We start from the raw sequence: 12,470 nt of genomic DNA on the forward strand, positions 1-12,470 counted from the left end.
CTTTAGAAGTCAATTACAGCATTAAGTCCTATTTTGCTTTTCCTGTTCTCTTTAGTGTTGCCCCTTTTAAAAAATATGTTCACTTCACTTAAATCAACCTAAGTGTTTACCTTGGTCAGTCATAACAATAAATTAATCAGTTCAGTAAATTAAACAGTAAATCCCTGTTTACAAGCATAAAAGGCAGTCTCCCTCCTAATTTGATCTAATTTTACTATGCTTCAATTCCAAAGACTGCTTCTAATTGTGCAGTACAAAAAGAATATTATGATATTTCATTGGAGAACTCATTTTGGTCAACTTTACGGATTTGTTCTCTGCATATTCATTCCCTCTTCACATTTTGGCAACTACTTCAAAATCTCCAATAATATCAGAAACATATTACCCCATTTTTACATCAAGGTGGCTAACACAGGATGAACAGGGATGCCATCCTTCTGCCACAAAAAATGGCAACACACTGATAATTGGGGTAGGACCTGTACATTTGCCATTCTAGAATATGATGCGAGAAAAAAATTTAGATCAAGAGACTTGGTGCTTTATTTTGTTTGTTCTTTGGTTTATTTTTAAGAAAAAAAGCAAACCACTGATCCATTTAGGAAGATGATGGGCTAAATGGAATGAACGAATATTTCTTTTGGTTTCTTTTTTTTTTTGGATTTTGAGACAGAACTTTTACAGAGGACCATAACACACACATCAGCTCTGTTCTCACCTTCTTTCTCTCTCTTAATAATCACATATTTGTTATCAGTCAGCAGTTTTCCTTAGTAGATTCACAGCCTCAGATTGTTTTCTCTGAGCAGGTCCAGTTGGCAACAATACAACATCAAGCTCTTGATTAAACATTAGCATCGTTCCATTGTTTGCCCCTTAGAAACTCCAACAATGAAGATGCAGTAGTAGCAGAAATTTCACAAAACTCAAGAACACTACTGTATTTAGTAGTGTTCTATCTGTACTATCAAGAACATACAGTTCATTGACAAGTTTCAGAGAAGTCTAAATCACTTCAGAGTATGCTTGATCAATCCATCCTGCCTTTTTTGCATCTAGATACCAGTTACTACCTAGCATCTCTGTACCAGCTGAAGAATACAGAAGGAATGGCAGCCTATTTTGTATAGAAAACCAAAGATTTGCATTAAGAGAAGCTAATGTTGAGAAAGGTAATGTTATTTCTGCAAATCTGTGACTTCTGTAACTCTAATCCTCTAATTCAAATTCTATGCTACCTTTTCATTCTTTCCCTTTTACTTTTCCACCTGTGAGGCACAACGTATATGTTAAGTGGTTTCATATTTACAAATAACACAAAAGCATCCTCACCAATTTACCTATTTAAATTTCTAGAAATTTCTCTTCCATGGTTTGTTAGGAACAGTGCCTATATGTATGTATAAAATAGAAGCACAATCTTAAGTAAGCTTGATTACGAATCAATGTTCTTGTCAGGTACAAGCAGACGCATGTCCATACACACGAAAAGCAGAAATGAATCTTCACAACGTAAGGGCTTCAAAGTCAGGAAATCTTTACCATCTACATTCAATCTAATTTCAAGCTCTGTTCAGCAAAATGATAGCTGAGAAGTGACAGTTACCAATCATTTTCAGAGTATACCTCAGCTGCTGCACTATTACAAGCATGAAGTCTCAAATTTTAGAAGTTACCTGAGTAGAATCAAGAAGATTATGATCAATCAACAGTAGAAAAAAATAAAATTATACAATCTTTACCTCTGATACAATGATCTTTCCTGGATCTGAAAAAGCCTTGTGAATTAGAGCCCACTGTCAAAATGAGGTTAGGAGATTTCTCCAAGATTTACAGAAAGACTAGTGATCTAGAAACAGAACAGATACACCCAAGCCACTGATTCAGCTGTATACAAAAGGCACTTAAAAGCAGGGCTCACCAATTTATTTTATTTTCTAGTTTGTAGAAAATAATAATTGCTCCAATACACAGAGCAACTACCATAAAGTAACAAGTTACTGAGGGGCACTGGCTTCACGGTGACTGCCTGCATACCCCACAGCAAATGCCCATCATTCCAGGTAGCCTACCCTTTAATCTGACTACCTTGCACTATGAAATCACAATTACAGATAGCTAGCTGGGACACAAACGTACATGTGATTTACCAAAAAAAGGACAACAAGATGCAACTAACTTTGTAGCACGTGTGTTAGGTGTGAACTGCTTATAAATGGAATGAGGTACTGTAACTTCAGATGACCCTTGGACATCTAGCAGACAGAACCTACTGTTCCAGCTCCAGTTCTTCTATCACACTACGTACCAACCCCACACAATCCAGTGTCACAGCCTCACTTCTGTGTATCAAAAGCATAAGCAGAAGTAACACACACAAGAAAATTCTTCTTAAAATGTTCACCTGGAGCTAAAAGCTAGAAAAAACTGCAGAGACATGTTTCCCCCCCCCCCCCTTTTTGTGGCCCACTAAACAGGAGGGGTTTGCAAAAAAAAAACCAAAAGAAAGAGAGCTTCCATGTAAACCAGAGTAGTACAGCTGTAATACGTAAGTAATGTAGCTAGTGAGAAGGAATGGAATTGGTTCTGATTCAAACTGCTGAATTTACTAGGATACAACATTTTTAAAATGTAGTAAACTACAACAGTGGAGAAACCCGTAGCATGTAAAACCATTCCATCTTAGATAGGAAACGTGTCGCAGCAAACAACAACAACCCTGATTCGGGCAGTTCAGTAACTGTATAAAGAAGTAATTTTTACACTGTACATGTAAAGTATTTTAAAAAATTTGTGTTCCATGTCTCACATACTGCTATTATACAAAGTCAGTAGGAATCTAGTAATTAGCAAGGCACTCTAAAGGAAAGAATGTTGAGAATTACAGTAAGTTACTGAACATGATAATTTCCCAATTATATTGCCAAATACAGTCTGACTGGAGTACACTTCAAAAAAAGAGAAAAGATTTCACATTTCTGATTTCACTACATTGCTTAAAACAGCTGGTGAAAAGTCACCAATTTTCCATGCAAGTAAAAACATGGAGGCTTTTTATTTATTTTTGTTAAATCCACAAGCTATTTAGAAAATAAAAATATCCTATGGCTTTTGAAACTATCTTTGAATTTTCTGAATTTACCTTTGAATTTGCATGCAAAATTCTAATTCACGTCTTCATTAATGGAAAAAAAAATTACAACTTTATCAGGATTGAAAGCATTTATTGCAAAGGTTAAAAATACTTGTTCCTACCTCCACTTTTGTTCGGTAGAGAATGAGACGTTTTAGGCTGCCCACTTTGGCTATGTGGTTGAAAGCCTGAGGTGGTATTTTATCACATGATGAGAGATTTAATTCCTGAAGATTTGGACACATTTCAGTAATGACCTCCAAGCATGTTTCATTGAGGAAATGGCCACAAGACAACTCTAGACGTACTAGTTCAGAGCCACAAACTTTCAAGAACCTGCAAAAAACACATTTTAAGTGAAAAATAAACATACTTTCAGGTGAGAGTCTGAATACTGTCAAAACCTTATGCATGTAAACCAGGAAATAATTCCTTTCAACAATGAAAAGCCTACAGACCACAGCTCTTATGTCAGCTCAGTTAACTCATAGAAAACATGATTAGGTTAAAGTAAATTAATCATAACCACTCTGAAGTTACTTCTGAATCAAATCTGTACAAATCCAGAAGAGACCAAACCAATTAGGTGTTGAGTTAGAGAGCAGTATTAAAAAAACAGAGGTAGTCTGAGAATCAAGGCTGTTTCATCAACATTGACTTAATGTATATAACCTAGATATTATACTATGTTTTGTACAAAGAGATATTTGACTACATTTTAAGAAACACAGAAGGCTATATAATGCTGTACATGGCATAAGGAGGCTAATGCCACTAAAGCAGTCTTAAAAAAACTTGAAAATTAATTGCAAAAATCCTTGGGGGTGAGAACAGCATAGAGAGGGTTTTTTATTAAATTAACATCAGTCTTGAAAACTGTTTCAGTTTAGAAAGTTGGAACACGCTTCGTTCTTGCCATTTACTCTGAGACAATGAAGCAAAGTACAACACAGATAATGTTTGAAAGGGTTTTAAACGGTCCCCAAAGCCAATTTTGACAATGGCCTGCAAGTTTCCACCAATAATTTCACATTTATCTTTATCTCAGAAAAATCTGAAAATGTCAAGATGACATTAAACAAATAGTTTTAAATGGATGAACTACTCAGAAGTATTTTAAGACTTTCACAAAAACATCTCATTTCTTTCATTAACAAGTAAGTCGAAATCAACACTTTGTAGCTGTTCTAGAACACAGAGATTGCTAAGGAATATTTCATATGACTTTCATTGGAATTATAAAAATTGAAGACAAAACATCCAAAATTTAGAAACTTTGATGGTCTCTGCATAAATTACACCTTCTGTCAGAGATCTTGTGTCAGAAATTCAAACTCTATTATACCTAATCCAAGCTTTAGTTAAAAACACATAAGCTTATATCCCTTTTTGTTGCAAAGATAACAAACTGTAAATAAATCACTAGGCTTGTAAGTTTGATATTTAATAGGAAAACCCCCGCCACATTTGTCATGATTTTGTTATACTTTATTTTAATAGTTTCTCCAGTAGAAAAAACTTAAGTTCCTAACCTATGGGCTGCAATGAGTTCCTCTTGTTACTTCCTACAATAATGGAGCTACTTGTGAGAGAGCATGAATTAGTTTCTCATAATAAATATTCTGATCTGCTCTATTACCAGTTCTAGCCTATAAAAACCTTCAAGCAGACAAAGTAGCTTTGGGTTCTGACACTTTCACTGCAGTTAGTTAATATTACTTCTTGGGTTTAACTGATACAATAGAAATAAATGCCAGAGAGACACAAGGCTTCTGCTTGCACAAAAACTCCCATTGCTACAACTAAACAGGTATTAACCTTCCCAAGACTTTGCTCCTGCTGAAACTTAGGATGACATAGCTGCTGGTCTTAAAAGCAGACACTTTCAGGGAGGCATTCCTCAATGACACTAACAGTAGCACGGGACTTGAAGTCCATCTTTCAAGATCCAAGTTTTCAAACCTTCTCCTTTCCTTATTTTTTCATCACTGAAGTCATACTTGCCCTTCATCATCACCTTTCTTTATTCCTTTCATCTTGCACATTACGCAGCCTTAGTTTGATTATGTAGATCCTACACAATACAGAGGGAAAAGGAGATTCCAGGGTGGCATCTCCATCCCTAGAGATTTCCAAGAGTCACCTGAAACCTTGACTGACCTGATCTAGCGTTGGGGACACTGGCACTTCAAGTGGGAGCTTGGAGTAGACGACCTTCTGAGGTCCCTAACATCCAACATTTCTATGAGCCTATGCAAACAGAAACAAAGAGAGCGTCTGAGACATGAAAGGGCAGACATAAGCCCCAGAGCCACAGGGGTCTGCCAAGTATGGCCTTCAAACCTACTCTTCCACTATTTTTGTCTAACTCTGCAATCTCCCTCTAGAATACATTTTAGCTTGTAAAATCAGAGTTTAATCAAACACCAAGGACTTATTTGCCATTTTCATGCTGGATACAGAGAATTCACCCAGACTGGTAAGCCTTCTTACGTGAGTGTCAGAGCTGAAATGACATGACAATTCACAACAATTAACATCAGGTATTTAAACATTAAAACGCTATTTTAGACTAGCAACAGAGTTCAACACTGCCATGGAGAAACACAGGATGGAAATCCCCTGGAAATCAGAGTTGAGCCATATGGATTCGTTGCTGATTACCAATTAGCCAATTCCTCTATTTAATGAGTGGTTTAACAATACATTCACACAGCTTCTTTCATCAACAAATTATCAGGTTTGTTTGAATGGTGGTATTTTCCATAAAACCTTGTCAATCATCACTTATTATACCTCTAGCTTTTAATTTGCTAACGGATAAATATTTTATGAATTACTCCATTACAATAATGGATGTTAGGTTAACTGCCATATAATTTAACAGGGTTTGGCTGTTACAAATGTTGGTACAGATCAATGCTTTTCTCCTTCTAGGACTTAAAAGTTAACATTACCAAGTCAGGGAAACACTCAGTTAACCCCCTAGACTTGGAGAAGAACTCCAGGCTCACCAGCTTGAGGACTTACTACCCTCATAACATTTTATTTACATTCATTACACTTGAAACACAAAGGCAGAGTGAACACAGCAACACCAACGAGCATTGCACTTCATGGCTTTGGGACCTTTCTGGAAAAGGTTATTTAGGAGACATTAAACAGAAAGGCAAGGGCGATATGGGACATGCAGCAGGGTACAAGAACGAGCTCACAGGCATGAAGTAAAGAGATGAACAGAAACAGGAGGAGGAATTTGAGGAAGTCACCAACCAGCACAGGACAGGGAACATTAGGCAGAACTGCAGAGTTCTCTGAATGATCAAGACACCCCAGTCTGTGTTTGCACTTAACAGGCTGCTCAGGACAGAGGTTTTTGCCAACGTCTTTCTACATGGATCTCCAAAGCCATATGGCAAGGTACAACATGGGTTCTCATGCTTTCAGAACGAATGTGGCATGGCCTTCATACTTCTGAGACTTAACAGACACTGAATGCCTGGCTCTGACTTAGCTCATTTGAAAATAAAACAATCCCCCAAAAGCACTTTCTACCCAAATCAACATATCTTCACATACCGCTCCTTTAATCACTGAGGATTGACTGGTTCCTCTTAGTCTCTCCTCCTTTCTGCACAGTCATCCATCCCTTCAGTTTTCCTTTTATCATCAATATTTTATACACACAATTTCTGAAGTCATTTCCCTTCATCCCTTCATGTTTGTTACGAAATATGACTGACTAAACAACCTAGAATAACGTGAACATGTACATTTATTTTGCTAGACACTGATTGGGCCTTTCCCTCTAAATTTATCCTTGTTCTAGACTGCAGTATTTCAGGGTTTTTTTTGGCTGGGTTTTTTTGGCTGGGTTTTTTTGGTGGGGGGGGCATGGTTGTTTTTTGTTTGGGTTGGGTTTTTGCGGGGGGGGGCGGGGTTTTGGGTCGGTTTAGGGGGTTCTTGTTTGTTTGTTTTTTAATTAAAAAAAAGCTATCTCACTTTCTATCACCTTCTGCTTGCTCTCAAGAACTGCTGTTCATTTTCCCCACCTTCAGCTTCAGCTTTTGGGAATTAAGTTAGTCCTAGTGAAATCCTTCTGAAACATCAAATATATCTACTAGCAGTTACGACACCATTTGCTGATGCTGATGTTAATGTTAAACCCGTCATGATCACGGGGCCACTTAGTCTGTTAAGAACTTCCAACCTTGTAATTCATGTCTGTATCATAAGCATATCCCATGAGCCAAAGAACATCCAAAATTAAAATATCAAGATACAAGAGATAGCACCCTTCACGTCAGAACTGGCTCCATAAGACCTCCCAAACAAAATTCACAAAATACCTTTAGACATATGCTTATGAGGCAACTGAACACATCACATTTGATCCAATGGTTTCTAATGGAACTGCACTGGATCCAAAACCTACACTTCACTGTTAGCATAATGATCCCCACTTACTCAATATCCCATGGTTCAAAGTTACTGAAAACTCTACAACAAACAGGGATCACAGTTCAGTTCTCTCTCATCTACTCATCCCTCCTAAACACAAATAGCTACCTAGTTTTATGTTCCTTTAGTACAATTATCCCAACAGGTTTCAATCATGCTGATTTTACCAAATCTATTTTCAATGAAAATCTTAGGTACTAATTTTTTAGTTACTGACATATAAACCACTGCATTTGGTGTTCAAGGCGGGGGGGGGGGAACAACTTCCACTCATGAACAACATAAGGTTGGATAGATTTTTTTTTTTTTTTTCCTTTAGCACTTTCCCTTGTAGTGTTGCCTTATGCTAGCATCCAGATCAGGGATGTTACCTCCATTACTTGACAGATATAACATTGCCCCATTTGCCTAGTCTTCCTTGGTATCTCCCTCCTAGAACCAGTTTTTCATGAAAACACCCGTTTCAGTTTGCTTCAAGCCAACTACACGCTCCCTCTAGCTACTCAGGTCTCCTGCTTTTCGGAGCCTGCCACCAGACAAGAATACTGCCAAAAAAACACTTGGATTTTATTCTTCCTCATTTCACTACTAAGATCTTGAGGTCTTCTCTTTATTACTGTAGTTCTATCTATATGATTACTCGCACAAACTCAGCAGAGCACTTCATAATCTCAACCTGTGTTGCAGTTACAGTCTTGCATTTAATCCAATGACTTGTGGAATTGCATTTTAATATACTTAAAGTCATGTTCAGATATTTTTACATTCACGGTGATGCTTTTCCTTTCAGGACTGCTGTGTTACACAACAGCAGCAGCATCTAGTACAGATAATTGTAATAAAAGTGTTAAGATTGGCATGACTGGAGAACAAATGGGTACATACAGGTGTAGAAGCATGAGAAAGAACAAATGGCAATGCAAGGGCTGGTAGAGCGGTGTGTGTTGGTGGAAGTCAGATTAGCAGGTCATCAAGATCCTTGAACATATATATGTGCAGTTTCTCAGGACACGCAGATTAGGAGATGAAGGACAGAGATGGCACAGGATAGTGAGACTACACGCTAGACAAATTGCTTTGGACACACGTCTCAGTCGCCTTGGTGCATGCCAGTATGCATGCTTGAGAGTGAGACAGAGTAAAATAATTTTGTTTTTAAAATGAAGCCACCTTCCCTTCCTCTAAGCTATTCTAATTGTTACAGTGTTATTTTCTCCTCTAGCATATATTACACTTTTTTTTGGTCAGCAAAGCTTAAAACGTTGCATTCAAGTAAGGAGAATATTAAGTCTCCAATCTTGTGCTTTTCTCAACACAGATTAAACTATTTCAGTAGAAACATGCAAAACAAACATTATTACTTAATCTCGATTACAGCAACCCTAGGTATTTATTAAAAAATGTGGAAATTAAAGCAAGAGACAGACATGATTTTTAAATTGAGAATACCCGTAAAATCACACATTACTCGAACTTTCTGTGACTATTTGATGTATGTTTCAGTAATTTCTATGACCTTCCTGCTCGTTTGATTCATAGCAAAGCCTCATCAAGTTAAACACTGTCAAAATACACCTCTATTAAACAGCAACTAAAGCCTTCAAACGTTAACAACAACAAAATCGTTAAAAGAAATATTCCTGGATGTGCTTGACATGCAAACACTGCCTCACTAACCTGAAAATAAAACACTATTAATTCATTTTCACAGTATAAAATGTTAGAAGTAAATAAAAATCCTAATACCTCAGATAGTTAAAGCAAAAGAGTTTCAACAAGCTAATGACATTACCAGTGATACAAAGAAATCTCCATGCAGAACTCTGTTTTTAAATTGTCATTGTCCTTGAGCTGTTTAAACCTCAGAGCATTTATTCAGCTTCTCGATATTTAGTATACCTCCAATCAACTTGCCTCACTCTTCCTACATAGGTCTTACCCTCCCATGCTGATATTCCCCTGGCGTGAAGAAATTCACCATACCTCTAACGCCAAGAGAAATGCAGCGCTGCTTATGTAATGCTTGCTGTGAAATCTTTGCTTATTCCCTGTCACTTTGCATTCCAGACACTTGAGACTGCTCAGATACTCATTTCATTTGTCTTTCACTTTTCCGTATACTTTTAGTTCAATCTAAATGATAAAGTTTAGTTAATTTCTATTATATGCTGAAATGAAAAATTTATGATACTCATTTTTAGCCCTAAGGAGTAGACATTATCAATAAGTTAAAATACCTTCAGCTTTGCCTCAGGATGTTCATATGCCCGAAGCATTTTATCTTCTCATGATAATACAGTATTTGCTTCAGTCACATTTCTTAAAATTACTCTTTTAAAAAATTTTCTAGTTTATTTTTGCAAGAAAACATATATTTTCAATTATTTCTTACCATCATGTCTGCATGAACCTTTTAAAGCAACACACAAATTTACACAAGCTACTTCTTTTAAGACTGTCATAAGAAACCACAGATAAAAACATTTTTTAAAGATATTTGCCAAAATAAAATTTGAGCAAGAATAGCATTTAAAGGTGCCCTGGCTTGCAAAAATCATAACCTAAATTGTATAGTTGTACCAATGAAACTAACTCTACCAGTTTTGAATTCGACGGTGCCAACTGTAACACCAAATGCTGAGAAAAGTGCAAAAATAAAGAAAACAACATAAAAAACAGGCCCTGTAAAAGTGAAATACTGTTATCTATGAGGATAAGGTATTTTGGTTTTAGCATTTTGCCCTTTCTATACTGCAGCAATTTGTAGTGTTTGTGAAGTTATTTACAAATTTCATTTAGCAAATAATGTTTTTTCTCCTTGAATTGACAAATGTAGGTTGGCCTTCTAAAAAACAGCATAACAGAGTCCTTCAAATTGTTACTACTTCTAGGCAGAATTCTCTACACCTCCAAGTAGTTGGCTTGACAGCCATTCCTGGTTGCTTATGCAGCAACTTACCACAAAATTTATAAACCTGAAGTACTGGAACAAGCAATTTAGGCTCGTTTCAACTCAATCTCAAGTTACAAGAAGACTTTTTCACCAATTAAATCCAAAATAAAAGATGCAGCTTGGTACTCTATAGGCACACCTCATTGCCTTATTTTAAAATTTCCTTTGCAGAAAGAAATAGAGAATACCAAGACCAGACAGGGAGCCAAAGAGAGCAGGATAAAGAGAAGCCAACAAACTGATTCAGAAATGTTCACACAGTAGGCAGCAAGAGAAGATTTTACACTAATAAATGTAGTGATACACGTCTTCTACTGTTATGTATAGAGACATACAGAAATATGTAAGTATTTCATTTCTGCAAAGAACAATTACAGTCTGAAAATCTGATTAAGTTTTTAGTAATAGTTAACATCAGCAGGTAACTGATAAGAGCAGCAATGCACTCTCCCCAGCCAACTGAGAACCTCCTCTGCAATACTCATATTCTGAAGAATAAACTGGAAAGAAAATTTAAGTGTGAAACAGAATTCCTAGAAAAATCAAAGTTCTTTGGAAACTCTGTTTTGCATAATATCTCCCAAAAGTCAGGCTGAGTGAGGAATATCTAGAAGTTCAAAAGGAAAAATTGTGGGAGTTCATGACTACGTGTCCTGGATGCTGCAACATCCACGTCGTGGTGGTGGTATCGTAATGACAGCCAGGGCAACAGAACTAAAACATTAATTGACAGATTGCTCCTTTGAGGAACAGTATCTCTTACCAGGAAGCTACTTTTTTTGAAGAAAGTTACATTAATGCTTTTGAAAAGTAAGTGTTGTTCTAGTAAGTCTCCTTTATTAATAGATACTTCCACAGCAAATGAGCAGCAAATTTTCCTTTCCTGGATGCCAGCAAATCTGACAAACATGCTGATGAAGAATGTCAAAAGGAAAATTTGGGTTTGGAAATTTTACTAGAAAAGACACTTGTACAGAACTGAGTTGCAAAATTATTTCTGTATGAGGTAAAAGAAAACTTTCAAAATGAGACCTAATTACAGTGGAGAATTTTTGATTCAGAAGTGAAAATTCTGAGCAGAAGTCACACCTGAAAATTATTTACCTTACAACTTTGTTTCAAAAATTTACGATTGAACTGCATCTCCCATTCCCAGACTGCATGTATCTCTTCCAAGAAATACTTTTTCCTAGAAATACAGATAACTTCACAATTGTATCAATGTCCAAGAACACTTTCCCCCTTGTTACAAATAAATATCACCTGTTATAATGAATATAAATTGACCATGCTTATTCACAATTATTAATAGTCAAACAATGAATATTTATTATTTTAGAAATGCTGACTATACATAAGTGCTGCTACTAGTTCAGCACTGAAGTAAAAAAAAAAGTCATTAACAATAAAGCCATTTTCAACTAAGTGGAAGTCAGAAATGCCAGAACTGCAAAGTTTGTAATTCTCTGAATTTAGACATTCATTTCTTTCAGGACTACAAAAATTTTTAGCAGTACTGCACGTTCAAAAAAAATCATGAAAAATGCACATACTTTTAAGTTTTCAAATTACAGATTTAATAGCTAAGCATCAGAAAGCAAGCACTTCATGATTTCAGAGTTCAATTCTCAATTAAAGCTTGCATATTTATCCTCTGCCTAATGTACCCAATATGAAATCCAAATTTAGAAGAAATGTTTGTATCCCATTCAACAACTGGCTGATGTTTATCTCCTTTTTCTACCAACAAGCACAAAAGAGCATAGGGCTCCTGGATTATACTGGAAGGTCAGGAAAAAAGGAAGCAACATTCTCATCTTGACAAAATATTTCTTTAAATTATTTTACTTCCCCAGGGAAGGCACCCAGGCACCAAAGGAAAGAAAATGTTCAAATACTTGATTTAACCTTTTCATTCAG

The 12,470-nt window shown here is 36.3% G+C and overlaps 1 protein-coding gene across 6 annotated transcripts in view; it reads right to left on the reverse strand.

Annotated features, from left to right (window-relative positions):
* The window catches only part of FBXL4 (F-box and leucine-rich repeat protein 4), a 59,074-nt gene that overhangs the window by 24,449 nt on the left and 22,155 nt on the right, over positions 1–12,470 (reverse strand). For all 6 annotated transcript variants that reach the window (XR_774728.1, XM_010573352.1, XM_010573354.1 and 3 more), the window contains one exon: positions 3,259–3,472. Coding sequence is in view for 5 of the 6 variants with exons in the window: in XM_010573352.1 (XP_010571654.1) it covers positions 3,259–3,472 (214 nt within the window). In the remaining variant the exon portion in view is untranslated. The remainder of the gene's footprint in view (positions 1–3,258; positions 3,473–12,470) is intronic.

Source organism: Haliaeetus leucocephalus, unplaced genomic scaffold (genome assembly GCF_000737465.1).
Source record: "Haliaeetus leucocephalus isolate CR32 unplaced genomic scaffold, Haliaeetus_leucocephalus-4.0 Scaffold384, whole genome shotgun sequence".
Taxonomy (NCBI): Eukaryota; Metazoa; Chordata; class Aves; order Accipitriformes; family Accipitridae; genus Haliaeetus; species Haliaeetus leucocephalus.